The sequence below is a fragment of the Dermacentor andersoni genome, chromosome 2, assembly GCF_023375885.2.
Source record: "Dermacentor andersoni chromosome 2, qqDerAnde1_hic_scaffold, whole genome shotgun sequence".
Classification (NCBI taxonomy): Eukaryota; Metazoa; Arthropoda; class Arachnida; order Ixodida; family Ixodidae; genus Dermacentor; species Dermacentor andersoni.
This window is the reverse complement of record NC_092815.1, coordinates 103552223-103576901: the sequence shown is the minus strand read 5'-3', so window position 1 is coordinate 103576901 and position 24679 is coordinate 103552223. Positions and strand designations below refer to the sequence as shown.

Here is a 24679-nt window from a genome sequence, read left to right as displayed (position 1 = left end):
GATCAACTATCTCGGAGGCTGAAGACGATGCATATCGACTATAAGTGGTCCAAACAAATCAAGCAACATCATGTATACTAATTCATTCTGTGTAAAACGCACCTTTCACATCGCGACGTGGAGTCAAGAGAGCGTCGCGTGAGTGATGCGGAGGGAAAGAGAACCCGCGCCTTTCCGAGGCGGACGTACGCGCCTCTCTCGTTCGTTATCGTATGACAAGGCGCCAGGAAAGGGTCTGTTTACCGTATATCGGCCGTCTGCCTTACGAGATAGTGCCGCCTTGCCTCGAAGCCTCACCGGTGCGCTCTACTTAACCGGAGTTCCGTGTGTCCGCGGCTGTCGCGTGTTCCGTCGCCACGATGAACCTGTCATTGGACTCGTCCGAGCTGTACCAGCGACGGTCCGAGCAGCTTCGCAGGGCCGTGCAGGGTCTCTCGCTGTCAGATTCAACGTCCGACACGAAGTCGGATACGAGCGGGGACTACGCAAACGTGACGCCAACACCGAAAGGCGTCAAGGCAAATGGCGGCGCCCCGCGAAAGAGCACCGGCAGCGAAGAGGAACCACCACCGTTGCCGCCGCCGCCCGTACACTTGACACTCAAGAACGCCATGCCTTCAGCGTGAGTCTTCCGCAGTAACTCGTGCATGGTTCAGGTAACATTGAGTGTCGCCTTGTGATGTGAGTATATGCTATTGCGCACATGTGTCAGCGCACTTTGAGGCTATCTCTGCTGTTATGTCGGCACCTCCGCAAACAGCCGGTGATCCAGGGGAGAAATCTCCGCATGTCCTGGTCAAACGAAGCTCGCTGGCTATGTGAGGTGGAGTTAACGTATACGTGACAGCGTATTATACATATATTCTACGAAACACAACCTGTAGCTGTAGAGTAAGGAACATAACAGAGTCAAGCTAAACTTACGCATAGCCAGGGGCATGCGTTGCTGCATGCAGGGCTCTATTGTGCGTGGCCTTTGCCATTGTTGAAAAGAATTGAGTCGTCTACGACTGAACACCAGTCAACGACCAACATGAAGAAAAAAGAAGGAGAGCTCGCGCGCGAGTAAGTTAGTTAGTTAGTTAGTTAGATAGATAGATAGATAGATAGATAGATAGATAGATAGATAGATAGATAGATAGATAGATAGATAGATAGATAGATAGATAGATAGATAGATAGATAGATAGATAGATAGATAGATAGATAGATAGATAGATAGATAGATAGATAGATAGATAGATAGATAGATAGATAGATAGATAGATAGATAGATAGATAGATAGATAGATAGATAGATAGATAGATAGATAGATAGATAGATAGATAGATAGATAGATAGATAGATAGATAGATAGATAGATAGATGGATGGATGGATGGATGGATGGATGGATGGATGGATGGATGGATGGATGGATGGATGGATGGAAGGACGGACGGACGGACGGACGGACGGACGGACGGACGGACGGATGGATGGATGGATGGATGTCCTACGAGACAGCGCCTAGGTGCAAAAGCCAAAGCTCGCGAGCGCGAACAGTCAAAATTAATTATCGCAAGGATATAATTGATGTCTTCACGCTATATACGACGATGTGTAAAATCAGCAATTTGTGCAAGGCTACGCGGTACGCCTACAACGACGACCACGCATTATTAATTGTGAAGCTTTAACTGGCTCCTAACTTCAAGGTCTAAACGTCTGTAAGAAGTCGAGCATTCCTGGTGCTTGTCGAGACAACTCCAGCGCCTCTCGCATTTACATCTAAATGTATCAGTTACATTAATGACGTATCTTCTTTCTGACGCATACTCAAAGCATTTCATGTTACAGTTGCGGATTCTCGGCTATTCAAGAGCAACGTGGCGGAATATCGTCAATGACTGCTTTCAAGTATATAATATATATATATATATATATATATATATATATATATATATATATATATATATATATATATATATATATATATATATATATATATGACCTTCGCGAATACCATTTGGGAAAATGAGTTACTCTGAATTCTGAATCGATTTGTTTTCAACAAGTTCACTCTATATAGTATAGTGAGCACTAAAGCCGCAGCGGCGCCTCGGATGCCTCGACTGTCCCATCGGATCTCACCGCGTCATCGTATGTAGCATGTATGCGGACAGTGCACATACATGCTAAGGCAGCCACATACATATGGCAGCCTTTTGAGTTGTCGTTTCCTTCCCTGTTCTGCCATTATGAAGTCCTTATTCATATTCTAGCTCTAAATCACCTCGAGACAGACAGAGAAACAAACACTAGTAAACTAACTAAATTGGAAGCCAAATAACACTCACTCACTCACTCACTCACTCACTCACTCACTCACTCACTCACTCACTCACTCACTCACTCACTCACTCACTCACTCACTCACTCACTCACTCGCTCACTCACTCACTCACTCACTCACTCACTCACTCACTCACTCACTCACTCACTCACTCACTCACTCACTCACTCACTCACTCACTCACTCACTTAATACTGCGACGAGAAATATACCAATGTGTGTTATTGTAATTTGTCCACCATATAGCTTCGATTGTCTTATTTGATGTACTCGATAACTTTACTAAAATTATCTAGCCAATGTTTCACTTAATCACAGAAGTTTCAGTTAGAAATAAACCTACCAGGCGCGTTGAGAAAATTGCAAATGATGTGTTCCCAACCAGACAAGGCAGGTTATTTCTGTCCCAAAAAATCAACGTCTGGAAAAGGCAGCTCATCGGCCGTATTTCACCCTATGTATATAGTGTCTGTCAACATGAAAATCAGCTATGTTACTGGAATTTACATCACAATGTGAGAAACTACTGAGCTTCCCAATTCCTTTAAAGAAACTCTAATTACGCTCAATGAAAGACAGAACACCACGAGAGACAGATACGGTAGCCTTTTATTCCCGTATACTTGAAAGCCTTGAAATACGTTTTGTGACAGCATGGTGCATATGTACGCCGCATACGCTGTCACTGATAAATGAACGAAGGAGTTCGTGCTCCGATCGGGCGTCACATCAGTGCACAATGCAGTAAGTTTCGTTTGCGGAAGATTCAGAGGTGATAATCACCGTTTTCTCCTCGACTCTCGTACCGCTCGTATATATGTCACCTATATAGCTGTGCCGATCGTACAAGCGTTTTCATAGCGCCGGTCCTTCTTATGAAGGGCGAATGTCGGCGTGCGAGGCGCATAAAGGCGCTGCTATATCTATTACGCGACATTCCCGCTTCCTCCGCTAAGGGCTGTCCACAAGGTTATACTGGCGGCGGCCGCCAGGAGCCCTTAAGACACGTATGCACTGCACTCCTTGCACGTAAGTTGCACACAACGACGAAGATATGTGGATATGTTGCAGTTAATCGCTTAACTCGCGTGGCCGCTTGCTCACATAGGCTCACCTAGATTCCGCCTAATGATCAATGAGTGAATGCAGATCAGTTGCCCAGCTTTTTTTTCCTGTCCCACCATGCGTGATTTCTAACATTAGGCGACGATCATTTCTCACCTACCGAGTTCTTATTGATAATTTATCGAGCTGTGCCATTCCGACTCGGCAACAGCCGATTTAATGTACGTCTACTCATAAGCGTGCGTGTATAGGCGTGGCCGAATATTCCGACAGCATTGCTCCCCCATTACGTGCTCCGTTACGGCGTTAATGAGTGCGTTCCGATTCGGCTTATACATGCCCCGCTTTTGCGGCCATGGTCTCACCGTGCGTGGTAGGCATATGAGGCCCATATTGTGACAATGGAAGCAGCATGCTTCCTGCTACTCCGTCGCACTCGCGTAATAGTATTCTGCAGGAAAAATAACAGCGTACAACTGAACGGCACATTATAGTGTGCCAACGATGACATGTGCAGCGAAAAAGACAAAAAAATAAAGAAGACAAAGAACTGATTAAAGTTCAGAAAACAAACGCAAGCCGCTGTTCAACAGGGCCGTTCAAGGTTGACCGGTATTCTAACCTATAATGTGCATGAACCGGAGTAACGATGAGAAAATTTTCAGACAATATGTAACGGTGTTCTTATTTAGCGTTCTTCGCACGGGCACAGCGCATAACGCATGTGCAACGGTTTCAGGTATCGCGTCCATGAGCCATGTATTGGAGATTGCGGAAGAGCGATCTGCTATACCACATATATAAAGTAAGAAAACGCCATTTCATCTGAAATTCCAGGCACAGTGCGCAGAGCAGACTATGTGACAGACACGACATGGCCTCGACACTTGCTGAAAGGCAAAAGGCAGTGATCCCGACCACTGGCGTTGCTTCCCATCACTGTGGCAGCAACCTCTACTTCGGAGAACTCACGATGCGGCCAAAACAATCACAGTAGCGCCAAAATTTACAGAGGGGTTACTTTGGAGAACAGTATTAGTGCCATAACTGTATACATAATTTCTAACTTCTACTGCGAAATTAAATGTCCCACTCGATTGTACTTGCAGAGCGGGAACACAATACGGACAAGGGAAAAACACCACAGCGTCATCTGCTGTCGTCTAATTATATGTTATTCACTGAGTCGAATTATGCATAACATAGCCCAACTACTTTCTTAGTTGCGATCAACCTTGAAAGACCCTTGCACTGAGCTCACGTTACAATAAAACAAACGCCATGAGGATGTTCGCACAGATAAAGAAAAAAAATTACAACAATGAAAGCTTTGCTTTCAAGGCTTAAAGTCGGCCGACCATTGTCCAGTGCCAGACACTGGACAATGGCCGGCGTAGTGCATACATGTAGTGCCCACAGGCACACAGCTGCGCTTTGACCTGCTTTCCCGACCTCCGCCGGCACAGCTGTCCGGAGTACAGCTTAGAGGCGACAGGGCAGGCCTGCAGCAATCACCTAAAATGTCGTGAAACATGGGGATGCACAGGTCATTTAAATAACCAAAATATACGCGCTCAAGGATTGCATTGGTGCGCTAATCTTCTAGCTGAGCTTGCTGACGCGATCAGAGTTCGATTGGATTCTTCTTAAGCCTCGCGTATACTTGAAGGATTAGGAAAAATAAGCACAGGGCTTATCAAACTGAAAGCTATGAGTATTGACTCAGGATGATTAGCTTTGTAGATCACTACTAAAACTTTTACGCATGTGTAAGGACTGCATCGGTTCAGTTGGCTGCCCTCATATGATACGTGGCCACCTGTCCTAACTAATTTGAAAAAAAAATCTACCTGCTTAATGCTTAATACATCTACCTGCGACAGACGCATTATGAATAAGAGATGCAACCTGAATTTCCTATTGTCCTTCTTGCGCCACCCGCAGAGCACATCGACCATTATTTGTTGAGTGTTCTTAACTTGACGCAGGAAGCAAATTATTTATGAATAGGCTGTTTCCACGAGAGCACTGGATATTTAGGAGCGATGTTGTTCGGCTCCTTCTAAAGCTCCTCCACGTTACGGGGTTGGAATGTGAAGGGCGATGTCGCGTGGATCGACTTGGAATGGGTGGCGCGCTCACACTGTTGCGCTCAGGGTGCAAGTTCCTCGTGTTACCGGGCGTCGCTGTTACCAGATGGAATGTACGACGGGCTTGAAGCTCTACCGCGTTTGAAAGGTGGCGCTCTGACGGAGCAATTGCCGGCAACTCTTGCAAGGCTAGGCACGCCTGCAGTAAGTAACACTCCTTCTCCTCCTCTATTAATTTCCCCTACCTCTCCCTATGAGATAGTAAATATGTTGGCCTGTCCTCCATCCTCCTGCTCTCACGTTTTGTGCGCGCCTATTTTCGGCCCATGTTTTTTGCAGTACGTGCGTCGATGCTGTACACAGCTTGTGGAAAAGTATGCAGTTCACGTTCCTTCCTCGGGCCTAATGTGGACCAAAAGAGCTTGTGTTATGCCCCAGTCCCGTTTACCTTTGTCATTCGTCTTGCGACAACCATTATGGCAGGAAACACATGGTACGACAGGGTATCCGACACGGCGTACGGGGTACGACGCCTCTGAAAGTTGTCCGGTCTGACTGCAGGCCGACTTCAATGGACCGTGAGGGAAACGCGTACAGTTATTGTACATCGAATCTAACGCGAAATTGTACCGTGTATCTTCTGCTTCTGCAGCATTCCTCGAATGGCGTCAGGAAAAGAAAAAGTGAAGTCAGTATTACTAAGCAGGCTAAAATACGTAGTATGCGAGTTTCGTCTTATTACTCCCATATATATCCTCTGCAGGGACCGCGCCTCCAGAGTCACCGTGCTGCCTATGCTCGACGTGATGGCATGCTGCAAGTGCGGCCACGGGTTCGGCCCTTCGGAGCAGATCGTCAATTCCTGTGGCCAGGTCTGGCACCCTGAATGTTTTGTGTACGTCACTCCAGGTACATTCGTCAGTATTGTGGTGCGCTGCACAGATTGCAACAATGCCTTCCGCGCTACATCCATGCCCGCCGCGGTTGCTTAGTGGCTGTGGTGTTGCGGTATCGAATCCCGGCCACGGCGACCGCATTTCGATGGGGGCGAAATGCGAAAACACCCTTGTACCTAGACTTTTAATCTAGGTACACTGGTGTTAAAGAACCCCAGGTGGTCTAAATTTCCGGAGTCCCCCACTACGGCGTGCCTCATAATCAGCTCGTGCTTTTGGCACGTAAAACCCCATAATTAAAAAAAAAATCTGCGCTATCCTGAAGGAGCCCCGGGACGGACTTTTAAGACCCCCTTATCTATCTATCTATCTATCTATCTATCTATCTATCTATCTATCTATCTATCTATCTATCTATCTATCTATCTATCTATCTATCTATCTATCTATCTATCTATCTATCTATCTATCTATCTATCTATCTATCTATCTATCTATCTATCTATCTATCTATCTATCTATCTATCTATCTATCTATCTATCTATCTATCTATCTATCTATCTATCTATCTATCTATCTATCTATCTATCTATCTATCTATCTATCTATCTATCTATCTATCTATCTATCTATCTATCTATCTATCTATCTATCTATCTATCTATCTATCTATCTATCTATCTATCTATCTATCTATCTATCTATCTATCTATCTATCTATCTATCTATCTATCTATCTATCTATCTATCTATCTATCTATCTATCTATCTATCTATCTCGCGCGCGTATCTATCGTATATATATCGGAAGGAATGTGAACGATGTCTGTTGTCTTTGTCTCTCCGTTACCAAACAATTGGGGATATCAGCGTACGACGACCGCTGCATTGCTTATTACGACTCTGTTTATCACTATAGTGTAGCCTTGATGCGGATGCAGTCTCGTTACATTTCATAGAACCTTATCAAGGTCGGCACGTATAAAAGCATGTGCGGCGAACAAAAGAAAAAGAAAGCGCTCCTTCACTGAATTAACAGCATTAACGCTAGATGGAATTAACGGTTGCCAGAACGCAGTCACTTGGCAGCAGCGGAGAAACCCTGTGTCGGAATATCGTTTCCAAATGCATAAGTTAATAAATTCACAGACTCCATAATGGCAGTTTCCACATGCATAAGAGACTCCGGACGACAAACGTCAATGGCATTTCTTTTTTTCTTGCCGTTTTTTTCTTCTTCTTAGATAAAAGTATTCCAGACCACGAAGGATCATGCATTGCAGCGTAACCGGATCCTCCCTTCGTGCTCAGAGCGCATGCGCGCCTTCGGTAACTGACTCAAACACGACGGGAAGCGGCTCCCCGCATTCACTGCAGTGGAAAACAAGTTGTTGCTCGCGGTTCGTCCCAGAGTTACGGAATACCTATAGCGTACTGATAGCTTGGCCCAAGCAGGCGGTATACCACGTCAGCTCATTGTGGAATATTCGGGTGTCACAACTTCTGCTTCCGTTCAGCAAACCGCGAGCGGAAAAGAAAACGAAAAAGTGACAAGCCGCACGCGTTATCGTTGCAGTGCAATAACTGCAATACCGTAGCAACGGAGACTGCGAAGCCTGTGGAACACACCACAGGACAGTGTCTACCGTGTGCATAGAAAATCCATAAAATGATATACCTATTCCGTTTACACATTTCTGACGGGAGACGAAAATACGATCACAGGCACACGTATGATTTCGACTTCCAATCTATATCATCCTCAATACTTCCGTCTTAATTTCAACTTAATATGGACCCTTTTCGCGGAACAGTTTGCTCCAGATTAACGAGATGGCGTTGTCGGCGCCGCACGTTGCCTGAGCGAAAGCGCACGAGTACAAAACAATTACAACTTTTGCCCCGCTTCTGTCCCGTTTCAGAGGACCGAAGCTGTAGCCAAAGCTTCGTGTCGTTCACCCAGTCACCGTCCGCGATATCTGCCGAAACAGAGGTTTGCTGAGCCGCACCGGGACATCACGCACATCCATTGTAAACACGGAGGAAACGGAGAAAGCTGACGCAAACAATGGACGCGTTACCACGTGATCAAACATGGCGGCGCCGACGAGATCACCGCGAAAAGGGTGTATATTACACGCGTTCACAATGGTTAGATGTATTTCTGCGCGCCTGCAAGAACCGTTACTCAATATCGCACATAACAGATCAGGAAAGCAATGTTGCCTCTCCATCTTTAGTGTAGATTATGCAACTTACATTCCGCAACATTTCCTACAACTTTACGCACGTAATGAGACTTACTGTATGTGTTTTCGCATGTGCTTCAAAACGCTTTGAGGTTGATATTCGGAGACCGTGCATGCTTTGTCTATCTGCTTCGATGATAACTCAAACCACGTTGTTTTGCAGATGCGCGCAATGTTTCCGGCGGTTCCCCGGGGACGTCTACTACGAGGTAACGTGGCCTATCCTCGTCACCTAGCTGTTTTTATTTTCTTTCCATCACCCTTTACAACAATAGAAACAAAGAGACGTAGACGGGCAGAGAACGCAGAGAACAATGTTCATTCTGACGGAAACTATATAAATGGTTGACATCCTAAAAATGCAAGTACGCCACTGTCCATCTCAGAGGATTTCTAAATAGCTGAGACAGCCAATTACGTTCGCTCGTTTCTGTGACGTCACGGTGTAGCGAACTTTCAGCGCGAGCCTCGCCTCATGAACTATATTTTGGAACGCGTAAGCACAGAGGGCACAGAGGGGATTTTGCGGGTGTAGCTCGTACTAAATTCTTAGGTTGTCACCAAGTGCAAGTGGCTCTGATGTAATACTACAAACGCCGTACACAAAAGTATAAGTGAGGGGGAGGCGCGTGCTCCTGTCCCCTGCTTTCTCGTTTATGCTCGTTTCTTTAAATCCGTGAGTCCACCGGCGGATCCAGAGCATCGTTGGCGTCTCCTGCATATAGTGTTGCGCACACTGCGATACGTTTGCGGACGGGCTGCTATAATGTCGTAAAGCATTGCGTGCACGTGAACACGATGTGAAGCCCTGTCGGGTGCGCTCTCTCGCACGCAGTTCGAGGGCCGCAACTACTGCGAGCACGACTTCCGCGTGCTGTTCATGCCGACGTGCGCCCAGTGCAACGAGGGAATCACGGGCCGCCTCATCAGGGCTCTGGGAAGGGACTGGCACGCGCACTGTCTCTGCTGCCGACGATGCGGCGAATGCCTCTCGGACCAAGGGCTGCTGAGCATACACCGCAGGTACGACACGGATTCGCGCATATAGCATGCGTGCACGCGGCAAATGACCGGGATCGTTCGGGATGGTGAAACAGTTTCGCTGTTCGTTTCGTTATAGCGAGGACATGGCTGCCTCTGCACGTCACCACTCATTTCGCACAGTGCAGACGTCGCGCACGTTTAGTTTACACAGTTTATTCTGCGTTACAGGAGAGATGTGGTTCAGAGAGATAAGAAGATTTAGTGAGAGAAAACACATGAACGTTTTATTAAATGACGACTGTAGTCCGAGTCGTCTTTGTTCGCGGTGGTGGCGCTGCCCGATACCCGAAGTGGACTCGTGGAGACGTGCATGCATACACATGCCATCAACCCCCCCCCCCCCCCCCCCCCATCTCCCTGCATTTAGGAGGAAAGGCGGAGAGGTGGTTGCAAGGCTTTCCACGTGCGCCGTCAGCCGAGCTCGTTAGCGTGAAACTGAAACCAACTTCACGGAACTTGTATGTGCTAAAATTTCTCGTACGAACAATCCTAGCGTAAGTAGTCTTTTTTTTTTTTGTGTGTGTGTGTGTGTGTGTGTGTGTGTGTGTGTGTGTGTGTGTGTGTGTGTGTGTGTGTGTGTGTGTGTGTGTGTGTGTGTGTGTGTGTGTGTGTGTGTGTGTGTGTGTGTGTGTGTGTGTGTGTGTGTGTGTGTGTGTGTGTGTGTGTGTGTGTGTGTGTGTGTGCGTGTGTGTGTGTGTGTGTGTGTCAATACAGGCACTGATGTTTTACTCCTGCGTGTTTTAGGCAGCGGTGTTTTCAAACATTACAAGGCGCTCAGAGCTGAGTTTATAGGTCAGTGAGTAAAGCTGCATTTGGGCAGAGCTATAGCGAAAGGAGCTTTATGCCGCAGCGCTTCTGGAACAACGACGACGACGAAAGTTAAGGTCACCTTAAAAAAAAAGACAGAGAGAGAGAGAATAGCGATACGGGAAGCTTCAAGAACGGTTTCTTGCTACTGGTGACTTCTTGTTCGCTGTTACCGGCTAGACGACGCGTCCTCTTATGAACCATCCTTACAAATTACTTCTTGAAAAACGGCTCAATTTTCTCAGCAATTTGCTGCACTGCCCCTTCATGATTCTTATTCCCTAACGAAGCGCTTGTGTTTTGTTAGTTGGAAAGCTGAGTGGCTAGAAAGGCGAAAGAAAATGTTCTTAACTGCATTTTAAACTTGGTTAACCGTCCTGATTTTTTTCAGCCTCATATCATAGAGCCGTTGGAGCCACTCTGTCGATACAAACGCCGCCTTCTAAATTTGCACACCGCAGCACGCGCATCGAGTCGCTGCTCTACTTTGTGTACAGTCTGTGTTCTCTATCCCACAGACCTTACTGCAGAAAGTGTTACAACGTGATGCAAGCGGAATACATTGGCAAGCTGATATGCGCCAAGTGCGAGTAAGTAGCCCTCCTATGAATAAATAACAATAAACCTTAATCTGTTTTGCATATTCAGTACTACCTACAGAATACTTGTATTCTTAGCAGTAGATAATACTACTGCTAAGCTGTGAAAAAGTCGTCATAACTTTTTTTTTTTCAGTGAGGTGATCGACGAGAACCCACTCAGACGAAAAGGCGAAGTGTACCACCCTTACCACTTTAACTGTGTTAAGTGCAGGTGAGTGAGATTATCTCTCTAGGTGAGGACGCGCATTCATAGAGCGGATATAGTAAAAGCTCATTGCTTCATTTTCAAACACTTGTCGTCAGTTTTATTTATTTATTTATACATACTGCAGCCCCTTTATGGGGCTATTGCAGGAATGGGTTAGACAAAAAGAAGTCATACAAAAAACAAGTAAACAATAACATGTTAAAAATTCACAAGAAATAAGGCAGATGACACAAATGAAACTCAAAATAACAGCAACACTGAGAGTCAGTACAAAACGAGAATGAGTCGGTACACTGTAACAACAAGAAAATACATAAAATGAGGTGTAGTTAACTTTTAACATGAAATCGTTTAGTGGCAGTGACCTAATTGTTCCGGGAATTAAGTTACAGAATTCAATAGTACGTGGGAAAAAGTTGTATTTAAATTTATTAGTTCGAGCAAATTAAGGCTTAATATTAAGGCCATGGTGACTCCTACTTGACCGAGGAATGTCTGAAGGAATATATGTGGGATGCGAGACACGATAAGAAAAATTGACGATGCCGTCAGTTATTATACTTGTCGTCAGTTATTGTCAAGTAGTCAAACGTTGAATCACTGTCGTGACAGTCACGAAATACATTGACTAACGTCACTCTTCATTCGCACCGACAATGGAAATAACCGAATATATATATTTTTTTAATTCCATTTTATTTTATCACGTTTTCTTTTTCGCTCGAAAGTGCCTTTATGCAGGCGGTACAGATGGTCATTTTTTTTTTGTTTAATGAAATGTAAACTAATAGTACTTCCAACATTCGTATGGTCGTTTAGATCGTTGTGGCTGTGCTACAAAAGCACCTAAGACAGCTTTAAAGTTGTATTACCAGAATAAGCGACTACATTAACGATAATCAAGCCACCTTATCACTTAGCCCGCTTATGCTTGCACTAAAGCTTAGTTGCTCTGTTGCACGATGCTTGTATAACGCTGTTGGAGCTATCTTAATTAAACGACCATTCCAGTGTGTCACAAGCTATGATTTATGTGTCACGTTAAATTATTATATGAAGCAAGTGATCTCATAAATTAAAAAAGAAAAGTCCATCGGCACGGTCTTGCGCAGTATTTCTGACCAAAATTCAGCAGCTTTTTTTTTTTACAAAATGGTCAGAGAAGTCTATCGGAGTTCAACAGGAATTCTTTCAAATGTCGGCGAGAATTTTTTTTTTTTTTTTTGAAGTCCTGCTTCGCTCATCGCAGCGTGGAGCTCACGAGCGACGGGCGCGAGATCAACGGCGAGATGCACTGCCTCAAGTGTCACGACAAGATGGTCACCTCGGTGTGCGCGGCATGCCGGAGACCCATCGAGGACGCGCGCGTGGCCTGTGCGCTGGGGAAGAAGTGGCACGTTGAGGTATGCGCGCCCGTTCGCTGCCGTCGATGGTGGCAAACACTTCTCACCGGAATTATACATTGTCGGATATATACGGTTTGGACGCCCTCGGCACTTCAGACGGCGTAACGTTGACGAAGCAGAAAGACAAAGACGCGAGGACACGAAATTAATTAAATAATCAATCTCTCGCACTCATTTGTGCCCTCCTCTCCCTCTCTCTTGCTTCGATATGAGTGCACCAATCGAAATAAACACAGGGGCGTCGAAAGAAAAGTTACGAGGATGAAGTCGGGAAAGTACGCAGGCCCTTTTAGTGTGAGAGAGTTTTATGTCACAGTCTGTTTTTCTCTAAATCCGCGGCACCGATTTTGATGAACTTGTTGGCTCGAAAACCCTCATAAACACTGCAACAGTATCGCGTGAGCTGTAAATTCATATATCACATTTGTCCGCTTTAAGTTCTCCAACGTATGCAATTTACAGAACTGCGATATCTCTCTTGGTGCAGAGTTACGTGGTGCTTCTATTCCTTCTCTTCGCCTACCAACTTTGCACAATATTTGTTGAACGTTCGAGGTCCTCTATCGAAATCTCATACCTGCCAACGTGTGAACTTTTCACTTCGTAAACTCTCGAGGGAAGCCAAGGGGAGGGGGAGAGCGAGAGCATGCATCTTATTTTTTTAGAGCTTGCCCTAAGCGCACGGCTTTCTTTCTTTTTCTTCTTCTTTTTTCAGGGATACATACACAATTAAGTATCGAAGGTTTAAGTTTAGACGAAGCACACCGATCAACATAAGAGTTCGAACTCATACGGGCATGCAACAAATTGATTTTGGACCACGGTGACTTTCTCGGAGACAGTTTTTGTCAATTTCACCTGTTTTAAGAATTTATTTGTACAGACTTGGTAAAAACAAGTATCGCCTGTCGAAAGACTTTCTACGGAAATTAATTTTTGCAAAAACAACTTTCTTTTTCGCAAACCTTGACGCAGCACTCGTAAAATTGTAAAACGGGCCCATATTCGTAAACTGTATGAAAAATTCGGGAGAATTGGCAAGTATGAAATCTTGCTGCTTATAGTTACCGTAGTTTAAATTTCTCTCCCAAATGCAGCAAATTTCATTCAAATCGTAGCAATTGTCTCGTGAAAGCGTTCTGCGTTTTATGAGTATTTGAATGGGCAAATCGGTGTATACGCCCCGAGCCAGAAATTCCTCATAACACGGTTAAAATTTGGGTGCATTGGAACAGCGAATCCTTGGAACACAACCAACACAGAAAGTACACAAAACACAAGAACACTGCGCTGCATGTACATCTCACTCCATGCTCTCGTGTTTATTTTCTTCAGTGCAGCATGGCAGGTGTACTTCTCGTATACATATCATCTGCTTGATGTTACTTTATTTTTTTCTCACTTTCTGCGCGTACTTGTCTGTCCTACTTATTTATCAGGTTGAGTACACTATGACGGTGCTGGCTAAAGTTGCTCGCCGCGGAAATGACTTAGCTCAAACGGCCGGCCTCGCACCGAATGACCCACATTTGGTTCGCACGCCAGTAGTATGTGCAGTACAGGTTGGTGTGTTCTCGAGGGAACGCACATCCACCAGGGTGTGTTCAGCTTAACGCGAAATATGTGGCTTTTCCCTGAGCGATTGGCATTACCCGTGCTATAGAGAGGCGTTAGTGCCACCTCGGTTACTGCCGCCTTCCACAATGATTTTACGCGTTTTCTTAAGCTTGACTTTCCAATAGGCTAAAGATGAAACGAACTGAAAAATTGTTGCAGATACCATAGGCGATGATCGTCAACGCAAGTGAATAGCTGAACGCTTCTGGAAAGTTATTCGCGTTATTAAACGAATGATTCGCTTAAAGGTGTATGCACTCATTGCAGTACGGCCATTTAGACGTTCGCCGTGTTATTGCGCAATTCCGTAGAGAACAGAGCCGTTACCCAGCACACCTATAGCGGTAGTAACTGTAGTGGCTATATACATACATATATACATATATACTCATGTGAGTGCTAGCACGGGCGTGGAAATCGTCTGCGTGTCATCCTCCTCTCCCTCCTCCTGAGCCCACAGCCGCCACGATCGCGCCCTGCAACTCGGTTGCGCGAGGGCACACGTGCACTTTGCGGTGCGTCGGCGGTGTACAACTCCGACAACCACCGACCACGAGAACGGACGAAAGAGCCAAATAAAGCTACCTATCCGCTTTCTAAAATAAAGGGAGGAAGATAACCGAATAGTGGCGCGAATGGTATAATCAAGGGGCACAGCGGGGTGTCTCCCTTCCTCTCGGCCCACGAAGCCTGTTTTTCTCCTGTTCCAGCACTTCGTGTGCGCGCACTGCGAGAAGCCGTTCCTCGGCCGCAAGCACTACGAGAAGAACGGGCACGCTTACTGCGAGACGCACTTCGAGCAGCTCTTCGGGTTTGTCTGCTTCGTGTGCAACCTACCGTCGGCACAAGGTATGCAACGCGTGCGTCGGCGTTCCCTGTCTCCGCGCCTGCCTGTGTCGAGATATGGGCGTCGCCGTCCGTGCGCGCTCGACACGCAGCTCCCGCCATAGCCTGCTGGCTGCGTAATTACTATCTGCATAAATCATGCCCCGAGCTACATTTCGCTGTTCACAAACGTAGGCCCCGGACGGCTTCCGGTTTTGCTCATTGACGTATACAGCCCGCTAAATTTAGCGAGCAAGAAATGCATTGGCTCCGACGTCGAGTATATATATATATAGCAGGAGTGCGTTAAAATCTAATCCCGCCGATTTTCAACACTTTACCTCTGTTCATAACGACAATATTACAAGTGAATGCTGCCGTAAGTTATACAAAAATTTAAAATAGACTTTAAAAGCTTTAAATAGACTTTCCGCACAGCGAAACAACTTAGAAATGCGCCTTGTGTTCCCGCACACTAGACTGATATAGAGCCCGTACCCACCGTGGTTGCTTAGGGGCTATGGTGTTGGGCCGCTAAGCACGAGGCCGCGGGATCGAATCCCGGCTACGGCGGCCGCATTTCGATAGGGGCGAAATGCGAAAACACCCGTGTATTTAGATTTAGGTGGACGTTAAGGAACGCCAGGTGGTCTAAATTTCCGGAGTCCCCAACTATACGGCGTGCCTCATAATCACAAAGTGGTTTTGGCATGTAAACACCATAATGAATAATTAATGAATGAATTAATTAATTAGTTATAGCCCCCGTGACCGGACGTTTCTTGGGGCCGCACTCTCGCTGCTGTTATCGCGCAAGTGAAATCGTTTATATACAAGGTCTTTTTACGGCGACTCGAAAGAAAAAAAGTAATATTACTACGATAACGCGTACTAACCCCGAGTTAGGATGTTTCAGCGAACTCCTGCCAAGCCTTATAAAATCCGTATGCTACCAATGAATGATCGATACTGCACGCATGACCGCATGAGTATAAGCCGCAGGCAAAAGTGATACGCGATGGCCACACCTGTCGCCTCCACTGCATCGCCTTCCGCCGTCAAGATATTCTCGAACTCCACACAGTGTCAACAGCAAGAACGCTGGCAGAGCTTCAAGAATTGTCATGCGTTATTTATCGCATATTCCGTGTCTCCATTTGCGTCATTGCTTTGACTGACAGAGATATACCTCGGCAATGGTGCAGGCCAACACTACTGCATTCGATCCATCTTCGTCGACCAAGACCTCTTCGTACCTTCGGCCGTCGCGGTAGTATCGATCGTTCGTTCGTAGCATGTTTGAGGGCACTAATGTCGCTCCGCGCGAGTGCCCAGCCACGTGGTCATCATCATCAGCAGCAGCAGCCTATTTTATGTCCACTGCAGGACGTAGGCCTCTCCCTGCGATCTCCAATTACCCCTGTCCTGCGCCAACCGATTCACGGGGTACACTTTTTCAGGTCTCGCACACCTTCTTTGCGGCCTTGAAAAATTAAAACCACAGCAGCTATCATTAAGGAAAGAAATTATTTAGATATTTGTCAATAGGTTCAACATCTCCATTGAATATTTTGTGTTTGAAGGAATACTTTAAAAGGTGGATAAATTAATTATTGTTAATTAATTCCCACATGAGGTGCTCACAGGAAGTATTCAGATACCTGGATTGGGAAGAATTGAGGATAAGCGTTAATAGAGAATACCTTAGTAACTTGCGATTCGCTGATGATATTGCCCTGCTTAGTAGCTCAGGGGACCAATTGCAATGCATGCTCACTGACCTAGAGAGGCAAAGCAGAAAGGTGGGTCTAAAGATTAATCTGCACAAAACTAAAGAAATGTTTAACAGTCTCGGAAGAGAACAGCAGTTTACGATAGGTAGCGAGGCACTGGCAGTGGTAAGGGAATACATCTACTTAGGGCAGGTAGTGACCGCGGATTCCCTAATTCCCTAAGCTCATAGTAAAAAAATACTCTGAGCTGTTCAAGAGGACAGTGAACAGTACTAAGTTGCTTGCATTTTTGTAACACACGCGTGAATTTTTGAAGGCTTGGCATGAGTTAGTTGAAACTCCTTATATATACATGGTGTTGCCAAGATAGAATACAAATAACCGCTGGTAGAACCTTTAAGAAACGCTGAAATCCGAAATACATGCAGTGCTCTCATTGTTGCTAAATAAACTCGCCGGACTCAGGCTGCGATCATAAACACAGCATACAAATTTATTTGCGCCTGCATAGGCATACCACGAAGGAAACATGGCACTGGAAATAAAGCCGCCTTCGTACGTGACGTTTGACAGCTCGAGCTTGGACAAAGGACGGCGAAAGAGGCGACAAACGGTCCGTTCGTTCGCGCTGTCAAATGTTATGGATCAAAGCCAACTAGCCCAGTCGCATGCCTTCGTACGGAGGGCAGGACGCACATGAGTGACGTGACAGTGATAGTGACGTCAGTGCTTGCGCCTCACCGTCGGGCGACCATGAAGCGATCGTGGCTTGGTGAGGAGGCTCGCTTGGTGCTCGTCCCACATCCTTGGTGAGGAGGCTCAATCAATCACATCACCGTCACGTCACTCATGGGCATCTGCTATGAACGGGAAAGTTGCGCTCTTCGACTGTGCAGTTTCGCTTTACTGCGTGAAACTGACCGAATTTCATCACGCTGTAAGAAATTATTAGCGTCAACTCCTCGCATTTCTGGAATCAGTTATGAGCACTAAGGATGGCGCGCTTCAAGTGCTCCTTTGGGATCAATCGCACGGCTAGATTGGGTTAAAAAATTAATTAGTCTGATTTGCATAATTATTTATCTAATTGCTATACATTGAATCATTTTCAAGTGCGACTCTGTCGTAGAGGCATTTCCAGAGCAAATCGTTTCACTATCTCATGTTCCCTATATATATATTAAACGAATTGCGAACGCATTTTGTGAGACACACGATATACATGGGTAACTAAACGAAACGAACGCTTCAAGCGCTCATGAAACACTGACCACGTTCTCTGTTCCTTGTACAGGCTACAAGTCTCTGAACAAAATGTGGTGCCCGCCGCACTTCAATTGCTCGTATTGTGACAGGCCTCTTGCTACGAAGTAAGTTGCATCGCTTAATTCCATATCCATTCATCTGCAATTGTAGCAGTATTGAGCTTTGTTTTCCTGCTTTTTCTTTATGGCAGTATTTTCTTATTGCACTTTCTTGCTTTCTTGTGCTTTCTTTTCCTATAGCCGAGTCGATAACACTGCAGACGTTATTTTTTTTATTTTATTCTGCAAATAAACGTTATACAACGTTATAATGTTGTGGCCAGAATGTATAGGACAGTTTCGGTGTAAAGCTATATCGTTAAAGGGACACTAAAAAATAACACCAACTCAAGCTCCACTGGTAAATGAAGCTTCTCGTGTAGTAGAAACGGCCACTATTACCGTCAAGGAACACTATTAGTAAGCAAAAAAAGAAAAAAAGAAATCATGGAACAATTCAAAACATGTGTCGACGTGAAGCTCCTGCAATTGATCGCTGTGACGCCATGAATTTTGAGCATCTATATATACTCTGGTCCAGTTAGTTGTTTTTCGCTAAGGAAGCACTGTGCATTTCAAAAGAGCCAAATAGCTAACATAGCAAGTATCGTAAGCATTTCCTGCGCCATGACAGCCCTAATGCGAGGAAATATTTTGAAATGTATGACACGACATTGACCATTTGTGCTACGATTGAAGCAACAAATTCGAGTTTTAAAACCTTCCAAGCGTGCCATATTGCGGTGTGCCGGAGTGACACCTCTCTCTCTCTCTCTCTCTCTCTCTCTCTTACCAATCCGACAATTAACAGATTAAAAGATTGGTTCGTCGTTTGTTTCACGCAGGTCAAGGTTCCTCGACGTTGACCTGAGGCCCGTATGCAAGAAATGCTTCGAGAAGTTTCCCAGCAAGCTAAAAAAGCGCCTTCTCAAGACGACGGAGAAAAGCAGCCTTCCGAACAAGTAGAAACATGTGTCTAAAAAGATTGTCTTTTTTAACGTAGAAAAACAAGAGATTTAAAGTTATCGTGTTCTTACAACTGAGATTGGAAGAAAGGCCGTTAAGTTTTAAAGGGTCACTAAAATTATCAGCAAGATGTAATATTATATTGAATCAGAATTAGTGCTAAGACTCATGCGCAGACTTGTAGGTATCTAACGCTGGTGCTGTCGGATCAACAATGACGACGAATATGTACAGCGTTATGGGTTAGACGCAAGTGTTTCGATAGAAGAAGGAAGAAATGGTAGGAGGGGGGGGGGGGTGTAAAAATAAACAGAGCGTTTTCTCTACGCTTACACTGTTATTTCGTTGCACTCGTGTGTTGAACACGATCGCGCTTAGTCACTTGTCATTTACTGTCAATTCATGTCAGTTACTGTAAGCAGAATAGTGACCAGAATGTCTCCGATTGCGCTAACGCTGATCAACGCAGTGTGTACGTGACATCGAATATTCTCTCCCTAAGAAAATAAGGCCACAAAAATAATTAAGTAACATTAATATAATTAACGTTGTACCACTGACGTGGAAAGTTTAGGTGCATGTACCAAGAAAGAACCATGGTTCAAAAGAGCCCCGTGAAAAGGTTACCCGTTTCAATGCCCACATGTATGCCGGCGAGGATCACATTCAAAGCATGTGCACGATGTGATTCACGCTTTAGCGTTTCCGCGTCTCCTTGAGACACAAGGAATGCCATAACCGCAAGACGCTGACCGGTGATACCGGGCTTCTCTGAGAAATGCTTACACAGCAGCCGCGAACGTTTCGCATGAGACCCGCTCTTTGGACTTCTATCAGCTGACGTCAGCTACCCGGCTCGAGATGCGACATCAGTATTACATATTCGCTCTCTCTTTACGATGGCCCCGAGAAAGGAGGCCCGTAATGAGGTCACGAACATGAAACGACACCCGCAAGCAATGCCTGCGTGTCTACCCGGCTTCCGGGAGTACGTGCGAGCGCAAAATGTTTATAGGCATGAGAATAAACAGATGCACTATTGGCGCAGACTTGCCACCAAGCCCTTGACTCAGAGTATACATACGCCCTTGGCACGCATCGTGTACCTTTCATGCAAACCGCGTTCTCGTGGCACACATCGGTAAGCATAGTCTAGCTGCTTCACGGACGTCCTCTCTAAACGTATGTTTCCTTGCGAACTATCACGCGATTTTCTTATACTTTTGGTCATCGTTTTCCCTTTTTTTTTTGTTGCCGTTTCATGCTGGTGAGCGCGTCATTAGCGAATAGGAATAAAAGCTTCTACGAGAATGAGATGCTGTGATTTTGGTAAAACGTGCAACAAGGATATAAAAGTATATGCATATAGCTAAATCCACCGGTGAAAAAAAAAAAAAAGGAAAGTGACCTTGAGAACACAACAAAAACGAGGTGACTCATTTATTGTTACCTTGCTCATGACATCAATGTCGGCTTCGAGCTCGTTTTTCACTCCACTCCATGGCTTTGCTTTCGTGAACGATTGCGACCTCAACTCGACAGCGTCGTGTGAGCACGAAGTTTCAAACATTGCCAAGCTGTCGTGTTACATCTCTGTGTCGTTTTTGCGATGGACAGAAATTGTTTCCCCCATTTCAACTGCGCTCCTTCATTAAGGGCACTTCCGCTCTCCCTCTTCCTTGCAGAGTAACATGCAGGCGAATGCTTTGTACAAAGGAGAACCTCTCTGCGTTTAACAAAGAGCTCTCTCTCTCTCTCTCTCTATCTCGCTCGCTCGCTCGCTTTGCGACGAACATGTTGTTGTTGTTGTTGTTTCAAAACATGGTTCGATTGAGCATCGTCTTTAAGAGGCAAGTAATAATAATAATAATAATAATAATAATAATAATAATAATAATAATAATAATAATAATAATAATAATAATAATAATAATAGTTTGCTAGCGATAGGATGGTTTAGATGGCTTCATACATTAATCCATACGGGTTAAGATATAGCTCGGCAGACAAATGACAAATGAAGGAAACTATACGCCAAGAAACTCTGGCAGACCTGTGTGATCTTGCACCGCGATAGACCAAACTCCAGCAACGCAATTTGCGGCGACACACTGGCCGCTGCGCCGTGCGTGCTCCTTGTTGTAACCGCGGAACGTTTTTCCAGCGCGAAGGCGTTTAGTATTTCAGCGAAAATTTTCACCTGTCCCGCCGGCGCCGGCGACCTTGAATGCGTGCATGCTTAGAAAAGCTCTCGTGATAACACTTCTGTACCTACAAACACACTTCCAACGGCTTATATTGTAAACACAAAGGGTCCTCATCCATATAGAGCATACCATACATACATAGGGGGACCAAAAGAAAAAAAGAAAACCTACTGTCTAAAATAAATATATTATTTAGGACGAAGAGTAGTAAGCCCCTTCAAGATAATCTCTAACGAAGCCAATACTCTTGTTCAACCTTTTCCTCCACTTTTGGAAGCGACTCTGGAGCTCCTCAAGCACAATGCTGTTGAGCGGCCCTTGCGAAGTTGTCTTCACCTCGTGCACAGAGGCAAATCTCCTTATCGCATTTTCTTAAAAATAAAGAAAAATAATCACAGGGAGCTCGGTCTGATGAATAGGGTACGTGGGGAACGCCAGCCCATCCCTCAGAGGCTGAATACCGCGTCATTACACTAAAGCAGTGTGAACTGCGACGCATGTGCTATCGTGATGGAGAAAGCCAATCGCCCGTATTTCCCGAATTTGCGCGTCTACCTTGCGCATTCTTTCTTAATCGTCTTAATACCTCCTAGTAAATTTTCTGATTGACACTCCCCTGTTTGGGAGAAACAAATTCCCGCTGCACCATTCCAAAAGAGAGATGGAGAAACTACAGAGTTTTAGAATAGGGGCCCCAATAGTTTGGGGCCCCAAAGAGCTTTGCGGGTGTTAGCGTTGGGGCACGAAGGAGTGAAGAGATTTAGGATAGGGTTTTACGTTTGCAGATAGCGTCTTGCGCTGAAAGCGCCACTACGGCGTCAAATAAAAGCTATTAGAAATAATTCAATAAGATATACCATTTTATGATAGAAGTAGTAATTTTGACTTGCGTGTATTCGCGTTTAATTACAATTTGGAGGTTATTCTGTAAGCAGGAAACAATTAGTTGCGCTTAGTTTCGAGCAAACCAACTTTACGTGCCTTCACCAGCCAAGCTTAGCCGTGTTAGGCCTACGAGCCATAAAATCCACAAGCGAATTCGAAATCAGCGGCGTCTAATGACTCAATATTCATAACACACGCTAGTTGATAGAAAGCGATAACCGCAGTCACTTCTCTTAGCTTGCGAACTTCACGCGTTACCACGAATCGAACCTAGTTTAGTGCTAGGTTAGAGCCGTCGCTTCGATGGGTGCCGCCATGTTTGCTGACGCAAAGTTTTTGGGGCCGCTATTTGGGCTCCCGCTAAATCGGTGAAATAGCGTTCCCAACGCAAAACCCAAACGCAGTTCGCGTCTCGCGCATGCGCAGTGGCTTCGACGCTATTTCTTTGGGGCCCCTATTCTAAAACTCTCTACTATAATCACCGGCTTTACACGAGCGCGCTTGCCACATTTCTTGCGCTCTTGCTGAATTAGTCTTCAACTGACTCCAAACTAATTACAGCGAAGCTGTATGTGGCTAGGGTTCCGTGCATTTTTTTGTTATCTGTAAACAAAAACTATCATCATCAATGGCTCATGCCCACGTAAGCAAGCAAAAGATGCATTGGCTCATAGCCCCGTAAAGCGGAGAGTATACAAGCACTCAGCCAAGTGAAGCGAACAGTGCTTACATTCGTTCTAGTCACGCATACAACATACAGAATAGCATGTCGAAAACTATCACGATGAACGGCTCATATCCCCCTAAGCAAGGAAAAAATTCAATGGTTCATACCCCCTTAAACAAGCAAAAAATGCAATGGCTCATAGGATTCATGGCTACTCACTTTGCGTGGATTAGTTGCGACGACACTACTCCTATGATCGTTGTCGGTTATTTCAATGTGGATGAGTCGAGACCGAAAAGGGAGTGGTTTATGTGTTTCGTGTTGCAGACATATCGCTTGCGATGCCGCACCGATCCGGCCCAACCAACCACCCAGCGGCGTACGTGCATCGATTTGAGAGAGAGAGAGAGAAGGAGATTCTTGTTGATGGGAAGGAAAGGTTGGGGTAAAGTGCAGCGCAGTAATTGTCTCTCAGCAGAGGACACCTCAACCGCGCTGCACAGGGGGTAGGGAATGAAAGTAGAGGGAGAGAAAGTGCACCAGAAACAGCACTTTCTCGCATCGTGCATGTGCGAAATACATCATACATCGATTTGACATTATCAAAGAATGTGTTTGCAGTGGCGAGTGAAATAATGACCACCGATCAAGACAGTAAATGTGCGTGCGTACCTTTCGTCACGATGACCACACATTAAAACAATAAATGAGTTCCTACCTTTGTTCAAAATTCTGTGTTACCTCCGTGTGCTATGCTAAACAGCTCCGCTGGTCATCCACCTTCACAAAGTGGTATGGCTTGTTTTTTCTTCTTTTCCTGGGATCATACCCGTAGCACCAGCTCACGCACGGAACAAGCATCGCGACATCAAGTCGTAAGTAAAATTCCACTCTCAAAATCGACTCTCAAGAGCTTCAACGCATGCCAGCAGCTTGTGAAATATCGTCAATTCCTTACAGCAATGAATGTCGTTGGTTCTTTGCCGAACCCCTTCGATAATATCGTAGCTATCCCACATTTACAAACGAAGCGCCGTTACAATGACAAAACGTTAGTCGTACGACTACATTATTGTATCAACACACCTTTGAACTTTTGCATACACGACGCCCTTTGTGCATAACCAGACCTCTCCAACTTCATGGAACGACCTCTACTGGTTCCTTCTATGAATTTTCGTCAACGTGTCGTGCGGACGTCCATAAGCGCACGTCACCCTCCGCATTCAGTCGCAGAACAGCTAGCTTCGCTGAAAAAAAAAAAAAAACCCTTTCAGATCAGAGTACTTAAATCGGCTTGCGTATTTTAAAAGCCAAAGCTTGTTCGACCTATGCTGACAGCAGACGTTGACGCCACAAGAGCAATATATCACCGACACTATACATTGCACTTTACCGAATCTATACAGCCCGTTATGAGCACACTCATTGTACATACCTGCGCATTTCTATGTATCTAAATTTTTGCACATAACCGAGTACGAACGGTATTACAGAGCTCCTTCGCGCAGTTACTGACTCTGGGCTGCGGCGTCTGTATGTTTTTTTTATTTCGTTTGGAGCACCTGGCAGCACAGCGAGTGGACGGCTCGTTCCATACTACAGGGTAAGGAACTAAATCGCGTCGAGGGCAGAGCACACTCTGAATGACTGCTAGTGAACACTGCTGCCACGCAGAGGAAACGGCCCTGTTGCCGTGCTATAAGATGGTGCAACAAGTGCTGGTGCACTTCCTTGTCCAACGGCAGGTTGGACAAAAGGACGCGGAAAAG

General features: G+C 45.4%; 1 protein-coding gene across 1 annotated transcript; it reads left to right on the top strand.

Annotated features, from left to right (window-relative positions):
* The first annotated feature begins 267 nt into the window (after window positions 1–267).
* Window positions 268–23637, top strand: LOC126541513 (LIM and senescent cell antigen-like-containing domain protein 1). Its single transcript, XM_050188303.2, has 10 exons — window positions 268–622; window positions 6254–6385; window positions 8800–8845; window positions 9472–9659; window positions 11006–11077; window positions 11223–11300; window positions 12547–12700; window positions 15031–15169; window positions 18173–18248; window positions 19028–23637. Exons 1-10 carry the CDS (start codon window positions 360–362, stop codon window positions 19146–19148), a joined length of 1269 nt encoding a protein of 422 aa, XP_050044260.1. The 5' UTR covers window positions 268–359; the 3' UTR covers window positions 19149–23637.
* The last annotated feature ends 1042 nt before the right edge of the window (window positions 23638–24679 follow it).

Coding starts and splice junctions, on each gene's coding strand:
- LOC126541513 (XM_050188303.2), top strand. CDS start 360: ATGAACCTGTCATTGGACTCGTCCGAGCTGTACCAGCGACGGTCCGAG. Junction 623..6,253: donor AAGAACGCCATGCCTTCAGC/GTGAGTCTTCCG, acceptor TATCCTCTGCAG/GGACCGCGCCTCCAGAGTCA. Junction 11,078..11,222: donor CTGATATGCGCCAAGTGCGA/GTAAGTAGCCCT, acceptor TTTTTTTTTCAG/TGAGGTGATCGACGAGAACC.